The sequence below is a fragment of the Plectrocnemia conspersa genome, unplaced genomic scaffold (assembly GCF_051122295.1).
Source record: "Plectrocnemia conspersa isolate PC_06_02 unplaced genomic scaffold, ASM5112229v1 ptg000003l, whole genome shotgun sequence".
Taxonomy (NCBI): Eukaryota; Metazoa; Arthropoda; class Insecta; order Trichoptera; family Polycentropodidae; genus Plectrocnemia; species Plectrocnemia conspersa.
Window position 1 is genome coordinate 13801815 of NW_028277167.1, and position 18586 is coordinate 13820400.

General features: G+C 33.0%; 3 protein-coding genes across 4 annotated transcripts; 2 read left to right on the forward strand and 1 right to left on the reverse strand.

Annotated features, from left to right (window-relative positions):
* The first annotated feature begins 1996 nt into the window (after positions 1 to 1996).
* Positions 1997 to 7703, forward strand: LOC148236652 (NECAP-like protein CG9132). Its single transcript, XM_088182003.1, has 5 exons — positions 1997 to 2103; positions 2347 to 2552; positions 2624 to 2808; positions 5580 to 5758; positions 5827 to 7703. The coding sequence occupies exons 1-5, from the start codon at positions 2018 to 2020 to the stop codon at positions 5888 to 5890; spliced, it is 720 nt and encodes a 239-aa protein (XP_088038129.1). The 5' UTR covers positions 1997 to 2017; the 3' UTR covers positions 5891 to 7703.
* On the reverse strand, positions 7171 to 11373 carry LOC148236653 (corepressor of RBPJ and splicing regulator). Its single transcript, XM_088182002.1, has 5 exons — positions 11227 to 11373; positions 11052 to 11146; positions 10722 to 10972; positions 10393 to 10648; positions 7171 to 7894 (listed from the first exon to the last, which is right to left on the reverse strand). Exons 1-5 carry the CDS (start codon positions 11296 to 11298, stop codon positions 7735 to 7737), a joined length of 834 nt encoding a protein of 277 aa, XP_088038128.1. The 5' UTR covers positions 11299 to 11373; the 3' UTR covers positions 7171 to 7734.
* Positions 11374 to 13686: 2313 nt separating this feature from the next.
* Bap60 (Brahma-associated protein 60) lies at positions 13687 to 16357 on the forward strand. 2 transcript variants are annotated; one of them, XM_088183084.1, is made up of 8 exons: positions 13687 to 13950; positions 14023 to 14237; positions 14395 to 14648; positions 14716 to 14927; positions 15312 to 15478; positions 15543 to 15750; positions 15811 to 15906; positions 15996 to 16357. In XM_088183084.1, exons 1-8 carry the CDS (start codon positions 13756 to 13758, stop codon positions 16260 to 16262), a joined length of 1614 nt encoding a protein of 537 aa, XP_088039210.1. In that variant the 5' UTR covers positions 13687 to 13755; the 3' UTR covers positions 16263 to 16357. The 2 variants fall into 2 exon arrangements, with proteins under 2 accessions (XP_088039210.1, XP_088039211.1); XM_088183085.1 differs by having other exon boundaries at positions 14023 to 14222.
* Positions 16358 to 18586: the final 2229 nt, after the last annotated feature.

Consider the following 18586-nt stretch of genomic DNA (forward strand, 5'->3'; position numbering starts at 1 on the left):
TAAATTGCGTTACCATGGGAAAATATACATAAACAAGAAATTAAGGTCATTATCAAGTAAAAAATATTTTCTTGCAAATAATCCGGAGCAATGAAACTTGATCTAATTAGTTTCTTACATTCAGTTCATACGATAGAAATGGAAATTGTGGGCTATTGTAACATTTTTGTTACAAAAATACACTTGGGTAAAATTAAACTAACACAATAGTTTGTTTCAGAATTATTTTTATAAATTGGCAAGATAAATACATTTTTTTGGTGACTTATTATTAATGCTCTGTCAGTTGCTAATTTTCATTGAATCAATTTTTTCTAGAACACAGTGCGGCCTTCAGTTATCTTTTTGACTGAGTGTGGGCGAGTTCTTTGTTATGAGATTATCACATCTTCAGAATCAACTTCTAAATCAAAATGTGAACTTAAAGCGAACCACTTTTGCTGTTTTAGCAGTGAGATCAATTTCTGGAGTTGTAAGTTTTGGCTAAATAATAGCAAACAAAGACAAAATTTTCATAGCGAATGTATTAGAATGGTAAGAAAAAGTGCCATTTTTAAGTAATTCTTTCCTAAACGTGGAGTTAGCTGGTTTATATCATTATTTTCATTACTTTGCTCAGTCTCGGTACTGCCAGCGCAGCTCCAAATATGGTGTATCGGCTCCTAACACGGTTATAGGAAAGGATGCCTATATATATTATTCTGTATATGAATCGTGCTGTATGGCGCCATTGATTATACATAACACGGTATCGATATCTCCTCAAAAAAAATTCGGAGATGGTATATGAACAAAATTTTCGAAATGACCTTATTTTTCAACTCCCATAGTAACTTGTAAAACAAAACTACCAGCTCGATTTCAAACAAAAATTTTCGTGATGACCTTTTTTTTGAGCTCGCACAAAAAATTTTCTTCCTCTTCAAACAAAAAATTCTCAAATGACATATATTTCTTTTAAAAACCGAGGTGCGGAACATTTTTAGGCCGGCTCTGCGGTTATTTATACTCGTGAAATCTAAAATTTAAGAATTCTGAATTTTGAGCGGATTTTCCAATGAAATTGAAATTCAATGCTAATGTAGAGACTGCTGCTATTTATATTTGAAGATTGATTAAATCACCATTATATTCTTCAAAAATAATAATAATTCTCAACAATGTTTTAAAGCAATTATTTTAAACTTACATATACATATCCTTGAATAAAATTAGTGTATTTGTCTGGTTCGTTTAATAGACCAGGGTGTTACTAAAACATGTTATAACTTACTATACCCGACCATTTGATCATTTGCTCAATTAGTGCAGTTATGAAACAGAATACTGCAAAATGTGTAATTCCAAATCCATTTTTTGTAGACATATCAGAAAATAAAACGTATGTAGATAGTCTGATGAAAGTTACACGACTATTGAGTTAGTTAATTTATATGTAAGGACAGTTTCTGCTGATTTACAAAAATATACACAAAATTTTAAATGTGAAAATGATCCCTTTACATATATATTTAAGGGACATCGCGAATGTCCCACATCCTTACATGTATTTATTTGTTCCTATTTATAATAAAATGTGTTTTAACTGTTTTTCACGCTTCGTAGTTATAAATTCATAATAATTTATAAAAATTGTAAATAGAGCACCCAAACGAAAATTCACCAAGAGCGTTAAAAACCTCTTCCCTAGTCTGTTCCAACAAAAAATAGGTTATGATTGCTGTAATCTGAAAAACACATTTAAATTGCCACTAAGATATAATTTAATATGCAATAAAAGTAAATTCCTCAATAAAAGAGTTTGTTCCAGAAATTTCAATATAATATTTTTTTTTCATAAAATATCACAAATTTTTGTATTACGCAAAATAATATTTATATTTTCTTAATTATAACTATATTTAAATATTTAAACCGTTGATTTTATTATATTAGAGAAAGTGTCATTTTAATTTTTAGACACTGGTTACTAGAGTCGTTTTTTATCACTTGCAACATTATTAGTAGTGTTGTCAAAATGGAGACTTACGAGAGTATTCTGCTTGTGAAACAGGAAGTATTTGTGTTTAAAATACCTCCGCGAACTTCTAATCGCGGCTATCGGTAATAACGATATTTTATTATAATTTTACATCAATATGTATTATACATTTTTCACTTTACATTTTCTTTGTGAGGATTTTTGCAATATTCATAAATTCCCCGTTAAATTTATAATCATATTTTACAATTAAATAAAAATATAGAATATATACAATTGAATTCGTAACTCGTGAACTCTTCGCACAAAATATATGCAACAATATATAAATATAAATTGACAGTAATTAATACCGAAAATTTCAGGGCGGCCGATTGGAATCTTCAAGAACCGCAATGGACGGGAAGAATGCGTCTCGTCGCCAAAGGCAATGAATGCATCATAAAGTTGGAAGACAAAATGTCCGGTGATTTATATGCTAAATGTCCAATCGAAACTTACCCCGGTGTCGCGTTGGAATCGGTCTCAGACAGCTCGAGATATTTCGTTCTGCGCATACAAGACGACAATGGTAACAAATATACGATTCATATATCAAATAATAATACTGATTTTCAATATTTTTTTATTGTAAATATAAAGGTCGAACCGCATTCATCGGATTGGGTTTCGGTGATCGTTCCGATTCATTCGACCTGAACGTGGCGCTTCAGGATCATTTTAAATGGCTCAAAAAAGAAAAAGAGGCAGAACATGCTCCTGTGCGAGCTGAGCAAGACTTTAGCTTCAAAGAAGGCGAAACCATTAAAATTAACATGAAGATTACGGTATTTATATGTTTCTGGATTCTTAGTTGTAAAACGTTAAACGTTCGAATAATAAAATAATATATAACCGAGCAGTAGCTGTTCGTGAAAGTGCAGTATCCCTAAAAAATAGCACTAAGAACGATTGCAAAGGCACAGGCCTTCAAAAATACTTGAAAATTGTATTCAATTACTTATTTACAATTTCTTTAAATATTTATTTAATTATTACACATAAAAAAAACCGTAATAAACAAACAAATTTAAATCAATTATGATAAACAGTAACAAATTGTCAATAATCATTTAATTCTATTAATAATAATTCATTTAATAATAAACAGAACTACGTAACATATAATTATTTTGTTACACCCCCTATAGACTTCAATACAGCTAAAACATGGAATTTATCAACAATTTAAACAGTCCGTGGTTTAATTTTTAGTGACAGACTCTTTCGATCATCCCTAAGAGTTTTTGTTTGCTCGTTGAGACGTACAATCGATTTATTTTTCTTAATATAGCCCCAAAAAATATTCAAGTATCATTTTCAATAATATTTCGATATATTATAAAAATATTTATATTTAGTGGATTCATATTTTTTAGTAAATGTTTGTAATTTCATATATAACATATATTTATCAATGATGTTTTGATATCATTCGCATTTAGTGACAAAAATACGTATAATAAATGTATATTACGTACACAATCTAAATCCCTTTTATGTGTAATTATCCACATAAAAAACTTAAAATAAAATGTTGATAACCACTTAGTATATTTTATCAATAAAGTAATATTTACTCTAATATTATATATACGAGAATAAAATAATCATAAGTTGATAAAATTGCGAGGTAAATAAAAAACTTAAAATAAAATATTGAGAACCACTCAATTACTTTATCAATAAAGCAACATTTACTCTAATATATAGGTGAATAAAATAATTATAATTTGATAAAAGTGAGACATAAATAAAATATTGAGAACCATTGATCGATAAAACAAAATATACTCTAAGGTAAATAAAATAACCATAAGCTGATTCATAAATAAAAAAGGTTTTAATAAAATGTTGAGAACCACTAAATTATATTTATTAATAAATCAAAATTTACTCTAATGTATAAGTAAATAAAATAATCATAAATTGATAAATGTGAGAAATTAATAAAAAAAGCTTACAAAACAATTAGAGAACCACTGACTTTGCTTTATCAATAAATTAATGCAATAAATAATCCTTGTTGTGTTCAGTCAATGTATATAGTACACATAAATTCAAACAAATTGGAAGGCTCAAAAAAGTCCAGGTACCGGTTATTATAATATCTGCAGTTTAAACCTTTGATTGTGGCAGTTATTTTTGTACACCCTTTGCCGGATGGATTCGCCCGGCGCTGTGTAGTGGGGGTGGTGTTGTATGGGCTAGTACTGACCATTTCAGACGTGCCGGACGAATCCATCCAGCGCCGGCCCGGCGCTGCCCATACAACACCACCCCCACTACACGACGCCGGCCCGGTGCCGAGCAAATCCATCCGGCACGTGTGAAATCGTCCTTTTGCTTTTTGATAATATGTGATGGGCATCTATTTATGCCATAATTTTTTTTAAATATTATAATTCAATAAATTAAAGCCTTGAATTATATAAAATAACCATATTACAAGGCTCAAAAGTTCATGTTGGGTACCCAATTCATACTAGCGATTTTAAGAACCTTCAGAATCATACCTAATACTGATCGGCGATTTTTTTTTCTTTTAATTATATTTTATTAAGCTTATGCTGATAATGATGTCAGAATTATCTCGATAATTCTTCCTATAAAATTATAGACTGATCATCCATAACAATTTTCTGATATTATTTATTATGTGTAGATGTTATACAACATATAAATCTTCACTTACTGTAAGCCACACCTACACAAAATGTCTAAACACTAACACTGAAGATAGTGAGGGGCCGGTTTCTTGACGCCCCTTCACATGCTGTAGGTTGGAGCTTAGCCTCTGGCTTGTCGTTGGCTGAAGGATGTATTCCTGGTATATTATATGTATATCTTTCGTATATCCCTATTATATACCATTGGTAACTCCGTTGTTACTGAAACTATTCCAGAACCAAGAACAACACTTTTCTCCCTTCAAGATTCAGTTACGAGAAACATTAAATTTAACCCTTAGATGTTTGCTTCAATATTATTGGGAAAGACTATACAGCAAGTTCCCTTTAGAAACATTTTCAGAAATATAATATTGATACACCCAAGGGAAAATAAATAATTTTGGGTTATGAATGGAATTTTGTATGGAAAATTTATTCTTCGTCTCTTATTTTGTAGGATCTATTTAGATAGATTTCCATTTACTTAGTTTTTCGAAGTACTGTGTTTCGATTCAATATTGCGATCACTGGCTGATGATACTAATGCGGGATTTTTTTCACTGCTTCATGTGTCATTGTTTTTAAAAGTTTTATTTTTGACACCATTATCAGAAGAATGATTAGGGAAATACATGCATTATCGGCAGTTATATCTATGTTGCTTCATAAAAACATATTTGGCATATTCATATTCATAATACATCGAAAACCGAATGTTATCTGGTTCAACAAAATTAGCCAGCTTTGTATAAAAATGAAATAAAAAAACGTTTGGTGCTTATAGTTAAGTATGCAGATAATATATTTATAATTTTAAAGATGAGGTATGCAGCACTCCATTTTTTATTGAATATTTGTTGATACTGTTGGTTTGATTACTATTATAGAAAAAAGACGGAAGCGAAGGATCGAGCAAGGTAAAGCCGAGACCAGCTGCCGGAGGCGGTGTACTTTTACCTCCACCGCCCGGGGGGTTGAAAATTCCTCCGCCGTCTCCGCAGCACTCCACAACACCTACAAATCCAACGACGCAATCGTCCGATTGGGGCGATTATAATTCTGCGGGGTATTTATTTATCAATACATATTTTACAAACATATTTTAAAATATTGCCAACCAAATTTTATTTTCAGTGGCCAAACACAGCAACCGCAACAGCAAGCACCAGCAGCGAACAGCAATTGGGTCCAATTTTAAGAAGTAAACATAAAATTTAAATATCACTAGAAGGCTGTGCTTCGAAGGTTTTCAAATTTGATGATAATCATGACTTACACGTATTTGTTTTGTTTGAAACGAAGATAAAATGAAATGTTTGACACTTATAATAGTAGCTCGATATGATTTAAAAAGTGTATAAAGCTACGTTAGTTATAGCAAAGCAATTATATAGTTATATATACTACATATATATGTATATGCACATTTATTATATATAGTTATGTTTATTGGTATGATAATAAAGGATTTAAAGGCTCAAAGTTGATCACAGTGTAAAAATCTCAATATCTATATATAGCTTTTTACAAGTCTCATTATGCAGTTTGCGAATATTTTCCTGTATTATCTACAATAACAATCGATTGGTATTATGCAATCAAATACATTTTAATTTTAGTTGAATATTATATTACGGTTAACTAATACTATCGAGTTATATTTTTTTGGACGATCGTTGAGTGTTATTTTTTTTATATATTATTGTATCTGCATATTAATGATAACATTATAATCATCTGTAAGCATGTCATGAATTTTATTTCAAATATAATATTTCAACGTTGAAATGTCATATGTATATTAGCTCGAATAAATATTATAATATAAAAACGAAATATTGTTATTTAAAACATTAACAATAATTAAATATACGGAATAAAATACTTAAAGAGTTAAAGGCAATAAATAATTGAAAAAATTATAGCGAGATGTTTAAATTAGATGTTCTATTCTTATAAATCTGTGTCTATTTGCAAACAATCTACCAGTAAATCAGATAGATGCAGATATATACTGTGTAATATAAATATGTGTATGTAATATAGAATCTTTCGAATGTCTAATTATAAATCGATATCTCATTGTAATTTCATTGTGCTTAGTGTTATTGTAAAAAAGAACGTTAACCATGATTATTTTTTTATTGAATTTATTATGCACGTTTTCTTTACTGATAATCATGTTACATAGTTATCACGTTTAATAGTTATTTTTTTCATTTAGTTTAGGAGTGAAGTTTGATATGCACGGATATTTTTATCCGTATATTATATCATTGTTATTATACAACACTTGGTGTTTGGAGTCTATATATTTTAGATATAGTATAAATATAGATCGATGACATTCCACTGATTGGCCATAACGATCCTTTGCGTCGGTTTATAAATTTGTTTAGTATTTTTAAGTTTATTATTTTACATATCAATATCGATGAAAGATTAATTATGTAAGAGTTTTTTTCGAATGCTAAAAGATTTTTTTGATTTATAAGTTTCTTTATTCCATAAACGATACATTTAAAATTTTATACAATACGCAAACAATATTCTTATTCTAAAACAATTCCAAATCATTATTTTAAGATGTTAAATAGTATACTATCATAACTGTAAAATTTTTAATTTTCTTGAAAAAATTTCTGGAAGAGGTCCTTATGGTCAGTTCTAGATTTAGTATACATGTAGATATATACTTAGCGTTATTGTTAAAAAACGAATTTGCAAATTATTTTCATTCGAGAGCATTCCCATAAAAACAAATATTTTTTCATGATAATAAATTTACTATGCATACACATATTTTTTGTGTCATTTTACTGCTTTACACATATAAAATACAATTATCGTGCCAGACCGTTTTGCACGTCGTTGATAACATAATCATCGGGGACTGGCATTATATATTATACACATATTACGATTATGTTCCAATGTAACCCTACTGTTTACCCACGTTGATATTGTGAATAATAAATGTTTTACAGCTATATACCTATAGCTGAATCGAATCGAATTGTTTTTTCTTTATTCTACAGATATCTATTTATTACGTCTCTTCTTATCCTTGCTCTCTTCGTGTTTGTCTGTCTTTTTCTTCTTGCACTCTTTGCGTCGCTTCTTCTCCTCGGGCGAACTATCACGAGAATGTTTGGATTTCTTCTTCTTCTTCAACGCTTTACGTTCCAACTTTTCTAATTTTCTGAAATAAAATTATAGCAGTGTAGTATACAATAAATTAAAAAATAATTTAGGTATTTCTCAAATATACTATGTAAGTTTAAACAATTTGAAACTCAACGTTGGTTAAATATTTATATTATCTTCCGTTGTAATTTTACAGGCGTGAGCCCAATACGTTACAACGGAGTAAATCTGTACCAACTGGGTAAGTCAATCTATAGAATATAGACATAAAGTTAGGAATTGGTGACATCTATACAATTAACCCTTTCACCGCGGCTAATATGTTTGTACACCATTTCGAAATTTGTTAATATGTGGTAGGCACCTATTCATGCCATATTTAAAAAATATAATTGTTTAATAAATACAAGTGATTTACAGCCTTAAATAATACTAAATAACCATATTATTAGGCTCAAAGGTTTATGGCACCTTTATGTGCCCAATGAGTACTGGAAATTTTCACGATGACTTCTATAGAAGCCATCCGCGGTGAAAGGGTTAATTAATACATGTAATACAATTTATAATCAATAGATGTCACGGCAGCTGGGGCCGATTTATAATAATATAGCGCATTTTTTATAAATAAAAATTCGAGTGCCGCTGCCGGGGCTTGAATCCGCAACCTCAGAGTTACTAGTCTGAGACGTTACGGACTGCACTAATCTGTCCTTAAATTTATAATGTACTAATATAGTTGGTATAAAATTATTCTTACTTCATTTTGTAATTCTCACAAAAGGTTTTCATAACTATAAAGATAATTCAAATAAAAACATTACAAGAGCGATTAAAAAAAATAGCAGTCGGTACAAATGAGGCATGACACTACCTCAAACTGCCCGGTGCTCCAGCAACATGCAGCAAAGAGTAGTTGATTGAACAGTGAAGGGGTCAAACTCATTATAATTCTTTAAATAATAAAAGTTTAGAATGGTGATGTATGTCTGTCACCTCTGCAAGTGTAAGAGTGGATTAGAAAGTTCTGTAACAGACTCATCTTGACTAGGTCAGACACACCAAGTAGTTACATCAGTCTTTTGCAGCATTTTAATAGCAGCACGCACAAAAAAAAAGTTGGACAGCCAGTTTTAAATATTTCCATTTCATTAAATGATATGCATTTTTACGACTAAATTCAAAGGGGACTGTTTAAAATCCACATCAAAGGTAATAAAATTTTGCTGACGCTCGGTTATCTAACTTTTTATAAAATATTATGGCTTATAATAAGTGAGAATCGAATAAAGGGATCATATCTAAACCGAATTTTGGTCAATAGGAGAGCGCAAAAAACAATTATCTCTTCTCAGAAGTCAAAAATCCACATCAAAAGCAATAAAATCATGTCGGCGTCGTCGCAGTAGGAACGCTTGTTACCGAGCGTTCCCATTGCAACGGCGCCGACACGGTTTTATTGCTTTTGATGTGGATTTTTAACTTCTGAGAAGTGATAATTGTTTATGCACTCCCCTATTGACCAAAATTCGGTTTGAATATAATTTGATCCATAGTAATATCGGTAAAAATAGATATTATATATTTAAAACAATAATATCGAAGTGCAGACAAACTATGGGGCAATATGCGAGGTCCGTCTGTACTTCTTTGGCTTATTTTCTCCTGAGAGTTAAGTTGGCGTAGTTTGTATTTGGACTTGACCTAATAATAGTTTTAAAAGTATAATTAGTTTCTTTTAAACTTTCGTTTGTTTGGGTTTGAACAGCAAATGGAAGTTTTGCAACTGTCAAATTGAGTTTCAGACATTTTAGAGTAGCATATTGGCGCCTATCAGTTAAATTATATTTTTGCTGGTAGAAATATATATCTACTGGTGAAAATGTATTTGGACTTCACTAGTGAAAATATAACCTCACTGAAAAATACACATTCACTGTAACATTTATACATTACATGTAAATAAATAATGATAAGTATGTAATTGTATATATTACTACTTATGGAAAAATTAAATCATATAATTTTACTAACACCTACCAGAAAATTATATTTTCACTAGTAAAAACATATATATCTACCGGTGTAAATGTATTGTAAAATATAATTTCATTCAAATCATATTTTACAAAATAGTTTCAGGATAGATTCAACTGTTTTTTTAGATTTTCTTTAAGGGATAACTCGAGAATTTCTGGTTTAGAATCAGGAATGTCATTTTAAATTTTCTCAAGGGGGTGGGGGAGGGCAAAAGTTTGCTAGTCAGCAGTCTTTTTTTAATATTTCAATTTCATTATGAAGTATTTTATTAAATGTTTCTGGTTAAATTTAAGGGAGGGGGAGCAAATGCCCCCATCCCTCTCTGCTTTAAAACCCATGACGACTATATTAAAATCAATCCCAAAATATATTCATTGATCTTTACTTGTAATTCATTCCCCAAGTAAATATATTATTTAATTGTAAAAAGTAAGTTGTCCACCACCTAGTCAGAGGTAGTAGGCGACTATGAAACTTTTATTAAGATTGTATGTATAAAAAAATATTGATTACTTTAATAATTTCTTTTTCTGTTTGTGATTCAGTTGTGCGATTATATCGGGAGCTTCGCATGACGTCTCCGGCGGTAAAGCGGGTGTATCGCAAACTCCGAGAGGTATCGCACCGGGCCGTAAAGCTAAGCCGACTTCGGCGAGTCCAGATATTAACGTTTCCGAAAAGCCGTTCTTGTTTTTGTTCTCATTGTTTTTATCGTCCGTCAACGCACGAGCTTCGCTCATCGACAATGCATACATGCTGCATTCCTTATCTGCAACGACAAAAATAAATCAATACAATCTACAAGTAATAATTTACATGGCATATCGAATTACAATTCATACCTGTGTTTATGTGACCCCATTTGTGACACTTTATGCAACGAACGTTCCTGACGAGAATACCGAACGGTTGATCCCGAATTTCAGTGTCTCCTTTGCAATAGCTCTCTCTGGGTGCGTTGTATTTGCGTTGCCATTCAAACTTGTACTCGGGCTCGTTGTCTTCCTTTTCTCGCTCTTTCTTGGCACCCGGAGGAGGCTCATACATAAAGTTTACGCTCAACTTGTCTTTACTCTCTTTGCTGAGCATGGCTCTGAAATATAATAATAAAACGGGCGATGAACCGAAAAATAACAATTTGGTTATATGTATTACAATAAAACTATGCATACTTATTTTCGTGAAGGTCTTGTTCTTTCTCATATTGCAAACGCAATTCTTCTTGTTTCTTTTTGTAGGCTTCCGTTTTCTGTTCAGCCATCCATACCTGTAACATTCAACATTATAAATCATAAATCACCAGTGACATATCGTATATTGTTTTTATAATATGGTTAAAATTGTTACCCTCTTTAGGTTATCTCTCGAAGCCGGATGGAAAAACTTTTTACACATGTAATTATTGAATCCTTTCCCCATTTTTGTAGATTACTGAAAGACAGCAGTTAATAACAAATACTCCGCAGCTGCCAGATAATTAATGTTGCCAATATTAAAAATACTATTTCGTCATCGGCGCTGCCTAGGTAAAAGAAAAAAAACACGTGACTTATCCTATTAATTAATTAATTAATAACTACAAACATACGTTCATTTTTTTTACAAATCCATTATATTTATCTTTACGTAATGAGAACAATAATAACTTTTATATAGCCATTATTTTATTACGCCATTTTTTCATAAAATAATCAATTTATTGTTGCAATTAGAGTTTTCTTCTTTGGTAGCAATTACTAATCAGTTTATAATCATTAGTGGCCAGTGAAATATTGTATCGCAGTCACACGATCGCAAAAACACCATGCTGCTGCGTGCGTGTGACAGAGCTAGAGGGCCAGGGGCCCTGGCCGTCTAGCTCCGTCGATTAAAAATTATAATGAAAATGCTCTATTTACAGCATAAACAATGACTAGGCTTAAAGAATGACACACATAAAATGAAACACGCTCCTGGATTGATATTTGAAATATAATATTGTATATTGCATATTGGTGCTATTGTCGTAATCTTGACTAAGCCTTGGATAAGCCACATTGACGCAAATAATTTAAAGTTACCTTGGTCATTTTCGTTCCAGTTGTGTCCTCACGACCGGCCGGTGGTCGTGGCTCAATAATTTCAGGAAATTACGATTAATTTTGGTAATATTTTGTCTGAAGATCCTCTTTATTTATTCATTTAGTATAGCCAAAACTTAGCGGCACTCTGGTACTACTGAGGTGACGGCGACGGAGGGCAGCACATTCTTTTGGTAGACCTCGTCCACCTTTCCATCTCTCACCAGTTTTAATAAATATACTATTGCAGCAGCTTAATCTGTATCTAATTGACACCCGTCACCATTTGTCCGACAAAACATATTTTTAGAAATTTACGGCGTCGGTGTGTGATGAATACTGGCTATAAAAATATAGCTATAAAATGTATAGCTTTAAAAATAGCAAACAATAATTCATTTAAGGACTAAGGACAACGTCACGCTCACGTCGCCGCATGCAAGATTCATGACGACAGTCGTCAAAGATGTCAGACGCCTGAGCGTATCGAACTGCGTGAACGCGTAGAAAACAATGGCAATTTCAGCTGCTAAATTTGTTCAAATCGTCGAAAAGTACCAGTGTCTTTATAATAGTAATCTTGTAGATTATGCAAGAAAGGATATTACTGAGAAAGCTTGGAGTCAGGTGGGAAGTCAAATAATGTTTCGTTAGTTTATATGTACTCAGCAAGAAAATAAATAAATAAAACATGACTCAATTAACGAGTGTGGTTTCGCATAACGAGTAACGAGGATAATACCGGAAAATCCTGGATTGTGCCAAAACCATTCTGTAATAAGGAATGTGAGCGTTAGATACTTAGCTGTCATCGCTTAATTAGCTGTCAAGCATTATCGTATTTTACATTTATGCGTATGGGAAAAATTGTTTCGGTAAACGAGTGTTTCGCATTACGAGTAAGATTCTGGAACGAATTATGCTCGGTACGCAAGGTTTCACTATAGATAGTTATCATATTTTTTTTACTATTATGCATTTATTGGAGCATTTAGAGATTTGCCATTTTCTCTTTGCAGAAAGCAGTTTTTTTATTATTTTTAGTGAGCGTGTCTAAACCGCATTTTGACAGTGCAAAAAACAATTATCCCTTTTCAGCAGTAAGAAGTCCACTTGAAACTCAATAAAACCGCGCCGTTGGTGTTGCAGTGGAATCGCCCTCCTATTGACCAAAATTCGGTTTGAATTAATTTTGACCAATACTCTCATATCAGAAGTTCATATTAATATCGGTAAGAATAGTTTTTAAAGCATAATGTAATATCGACAATCTATGTAGCAATGTCCGAGATACGACGTCTGTTTGTACTTCTTCTTTCGTTTATTTTCCGCTGAGAGTTGAATTGGCTTAGTTTATACTTTGTACTTGAATCCAAAGTTCTAAAAGTATAATTAGTTTTATAAGTTTTATTAGGTATAATTTCACCAGTGCCTATAAATTAAATTATATTTTAGCTAGTAGGAATATATATCTACCGGTGATAATGTATTTGAAATTCATTAATGAAAATATAACTTGACCGAAAAATACACATTTATAGATCACATGTAAATTAAATGAATTATCGCTGACACGTTATTGTTACAAAAGTTTTTGCCATAATAAAATAAACTTACATTATTATCCTATTTAGAGCTATTATAATATTAAATGATAATTAAAGTTTTACGACACAGAAGTGACAAGAAAAATATTAACAGTTAATGCATTTAATAGAAAGAATTAGCAAAAGTTCATGGTCGCGATGCGTCGGCGTTGAGATCGAACTCGGGGCTGTCATTGCGCGGCGTCGGCGGCTTTCGGTGTTTTGTCGCGATGGCTCGATTTCCAGCAGGACCTGGCCCTGGACCGGGTCCTGGGCCGGGAGGGCCGGTGCCCCAAGGCGCAGGTCCGGGACCCGTTCCTCGAGGAGGCGCTCCGACCGGTGGGCCGCCGCCTATGCAACGCCACTATCCGGCGCCCGGTTTCCCCGTCTACCCGCATCCGCACGGCCAGTCTCATCCTCTCACGGTTCGTATGGCGACAGAGCGACCGAACGTCGGCGAGGCTCTTCCGATGCAACTGAATAATCGTCTCTCGCAGCCTCAGCGAACCAGTTTCACTCCGCCCCCTTCCATGGGCGGATCGCCTGGCGGACCTCCTCCCGGCCAGGGCCCCATGATGCAGAGGCCGCCGCAGCAGCCGTATCAAGTTTCGCCGATGCGAGGCGGTCCAGTCACTCTGTCCCCTCAGAGCAAGAGACCCAGCGACAACCGCGGACCGATGCCGCAACCGCAGAAACCGTACGTCTACAATTAGTATGTTCGGTTTGCTTTTCTTTTTTTTTCTTTTATTTTATGCACAATATACACTTGCGTTTATATATTTTGCCCGTTAGTTCAGTTCCATTTGTATATTGTCATCGCTACGTTTTCTCCCATTTTATTTTAACCGTGTAAATTGCAATTGTTCAAGCGATTTCCAACTTTTGCCGCCGAAGAAGAAAAAGAAGCTCGCCGATAAGATTCTACCTCAAAAAGTTCGAGATCTAGTTCCGGAGTCGCAGGCTTATATGGACCTGTTGGCCTTCGAGCGGAAGCTAGACGCAACCATAATGCGTAAAAGATTGGACATTCAAGAGGCGCTCAAAAGACCCATGAAGCAGAAGAGGAAATTGAGGATCTTCATATCTAATACCTTCTATCCGGGAAAAGATAATTCTGCTGAAGGTTTTTTAAATGCTTTCTTTAAAAATATTTTAATCTGCATCGCGATAACGAGACTTTGCTTAACCAGGTGTCGGAGAAGGTTCGGTCGCTTCCTGGGAATTGAGAGTCGAAGGACGACTTTTGGAAGATTCCAAGAGCGATCCGAACAAGGTGAAGAGAAAATTTTCATCGTTTTTCAAGTCGCTCGTCATCGAACTAGACAAGGAGCTTTACGGACCTGATAATCATTTAGTGGAATGGCATCGCACGTTGACTACTCAAGAAACGGACGGTTTTCAAGTATGTCTATTTATGTAAGATTAATAATTCCTTTGAAAAGTGAATACTATCGTCAGGACTAGTAATCCTTTTAGAAGACAAACCCAATTTTATATATTTTCCTAGAATTAATAGATGTTGGGAAGTTTTACGTTTTTCGCAGCCTTTTTATCCTGGAATAATTAAAAATATATTGTTTTTTACATGATATTTTAAAAATCGTAAAAATAATTTTTAAGTTAATTTTAAAATATTATATATACTATAATTTAGTAATATAAAAAAATCGCCCCAGAAGTGGAAAAATGTATTTTCAATATTTGTAATACATAGCTGAAAATTAATTTATGAATTCCAAAAATTGCCATTATTTAAAAAATTGTCACATTTTGTATATCTTTATAGGTGAAGAGACCAGGCGACAAAAACGTACGGTGCACCATATTATTGCTGCTCGATTATCAGCCGCTACAGTTTAAACTCGATCAACGTCTCGCTCGCCTGTTGGGGGTACACACGCAGACTCGGCCTGTGATAATCTCAGCACTATGGCAGTATATCAAGACTCATAAGTAATTTAACAATCCATATCCCGTTAAGAATCTTCCTACATTATTACAAAAATATATATTTTAGATTGCAAGATGCGCACGAACGAGAATATATTGTGTGCGATAAGTACTTAGAGCAGATATTCGGGTGCCAACGTATGAAGTTTGCCGAAATCCCGCAGAGACTCAATCCTCTGCTACATCCTCCAGATCCGATTGTAATAAATCATGTTATATCAGTTGAAGGCGGAGCCGAAGCCAAGCAAACTGCTTGTTACGATATTGACGTAGAGGTATCATCTCATGAAATATTTATAACTTGCCAATACTCATTAATTCGATTGCATTCGCAGGTGGATGATACTCTTAAGGCTCAAATGAACAATTTCCTGATGAACACCGCCAGCCAACAAGAGATTCAAGGCTTGGATACAAAAATACATGAAACGGTATTTTGTTTAAATATATACATGTATACATATATATTTTAATATTGTTTAAATTATATTAATTGGCAATTTTATATCATATTTATCAGGTCGATACTATTAACCAGCTGAAGATTAACCGAGAGTTCTTCTTGAGCTTTGCTAAAGATCCGCAGCAATTTATCCAAAAATGGACCGTGAGTCAAACTCGCGATTTGAAGACAATGACAGATGTCGTCGGAAATCCCGAGGAAGAGAGAAGAGCGTCGTTCTATCAGCAGCCGTGGGCACCTGAAGGTGTTGCACGATATTTCCACGCCAAACTTCAACAGAGACGGTCGGAACTAGACGCTGCGCTCACAAATAGAAATCCTTAGACTATTTTATAATATTATGTATCGTCTTTGTCTATGTGTTTAATTTGATAAATATACATGATTGATAATTTTGCGAATAAACAAAATTAATATTATGTATGGGTTTTTTTTAGGGTTTGTGTACCTTAGGGGTGTGACTTCGTAACCAGTGATACGCTTAATGGAATCTAGTTGGAGTTTTATTAGATTATATTTACATATGTACGTTGCAACAGACAGTAAATGGTGAGATGTTTTCTCCGAGCAGTGATAGAGAAGCTGGCGGAGGAATGATGTCAGTAGACAATCCCCAGTGTTCGTATAAACAGGGCTTTTTTTGTCATGTAAAGCAGTGGAATGGTGTTCCAGCACCTTTATTGCGGTATTTTTAATGTTTCAAAAGCAATTGTTACTGAATACACGTGCATAGCAATTACCAATCTGCGGAACATTTTAATTCAATATTTTTACAAAAATGTCATTAAATACACAAGGTTGCACACCTTGAAGAAACGATGGAACTCTTGAAACTAAAACGACGATGGGAATGAAAATTTCCAAAGAATGGGCCAACAATGGAATCACATATTCTGGGAAAGATAAGAAGCTACAATTTAGTTCACTTTGAAAAAATCGACTACGGAGAATCTGCTGCACACAACGCAGTGTTAAAAATTATTTATGAAACAGAAAAAAGGAAGATTAATTATTTTTAAATCTCGCGAAAAAATTGGAAGTGCGTAAAGCAGTAAAGAAAAAAAGTGAAATTTATCTGCAAGTACCGAATGGAATTGAAATGGCTAGTATTCTTCTTTCAATAAACGCATGCATTAATATTGTGCAGGGCAGGCAGTACAAGCGAACGCCTGGGGCGCCGTGATATCACTGCGCCAAATAACCTAGGACTGGCCCTGATGTGAATCATATAAGTGATGAAATGAGAAAAAATGTGTTTAAAGAAATCATTTAATCGAAAAATATAATTCTATTGATAATAAATTAATCAACCACCAAGGGCAAAAAACACCCTCATTGTGTATGTTCGATGCTGTATCAAAAGTGATGGAATGAATTCACTGAATAACTTATTTTTAGACTTATCAAACTTGAAAACGTAATGGCAAAAGGAATATTTGAGTCCTTACTCCAATGTCTCGATTTTTATGAGATGACAAGGTTATTATTATATCAGGGTTTCCCAAACTTTTTCAGCGACGGAACACTTGTCAAATCCGAAAATTTTGGCGGAACACTTAGCTTATTTTTTAGGCTGGGTAATTCATAATAAAATAAAACATGTTATTAAATTTTTTTAATAAACATAAAAATACAAATAAATAAAACTCCTAATGACTGATGATTTTGGGTTTTAAAATAACAATTTTTTTATATCAGGCACAATTTTGGTTAGTTGTATTTTCATATCTGCCGTGGCGTGGAGTCTATTTCTGTATTTTGTTTTTGTTGCAATATACTTCCCAAAAATCCCACTTCGCATAAATACGTCGTGGAAAATGGAAGTAAACAAATCAGAGCTTGTTTTGACACCTTGGGGAACTCTTCAGTCAGACTCGCCCAGACATCATTTAATGGCTGATATTTTTGTTTCAAATCAGAGTCATTAACTAAATTCTCATAATCCCTTAAGCCCACTGCTTTTACTGTCACGGAAAATGGATTCCGAACCCAGGAATCGTCCTTACTAGTTTTCGGAAAATATTCCGAAAGAGTTATTTTCAAGTAATATAGGTGTTCTAAAAAAACTTGTGAAACTTTTTTATCAAGTTGAAAATTCAATTCATTTAAACATTCATATCCAAGACAGGAAAACAATCAGAATTATTAGATTCAACCGATAAAATCTGAAATTGTAATTTTTTATCAAAAGATTAAATTTTATCTCTTATATTAAAAATTGTAATACTTTTTTCTTGTAATTATAAGTTAACATCATTTCACTTTCTAAAAATATCCGCCAGATATGCAGATGTATCAACCAGGAAGGATTTGTTAAAAAATTTATAAAATGATGTTGCAAATTATTTTGTGCTTTCAAGAAGACTAATAATTAATTTCGAAGTTCATAAAGTCTTAATAGTACTTTTCCTCTGGATAGCCATCTCACTTCAGTATGTAATAAAAGTGCTTCATGTTCACTACCCATTTCATCGCACAAAATTCTAAATAATCTGGATTGAAGTGGTCTAGATTTTACATAGTTTATCATTTTCACGGCTACTTCATAACATTTTTTAAATTTGTGAAAATTTTTTTAGTCAACAGTGCATGCCTATGCAAAATACAGTGACTGCTAGTAGCATATGTAGCTACATTAATAAAATTCG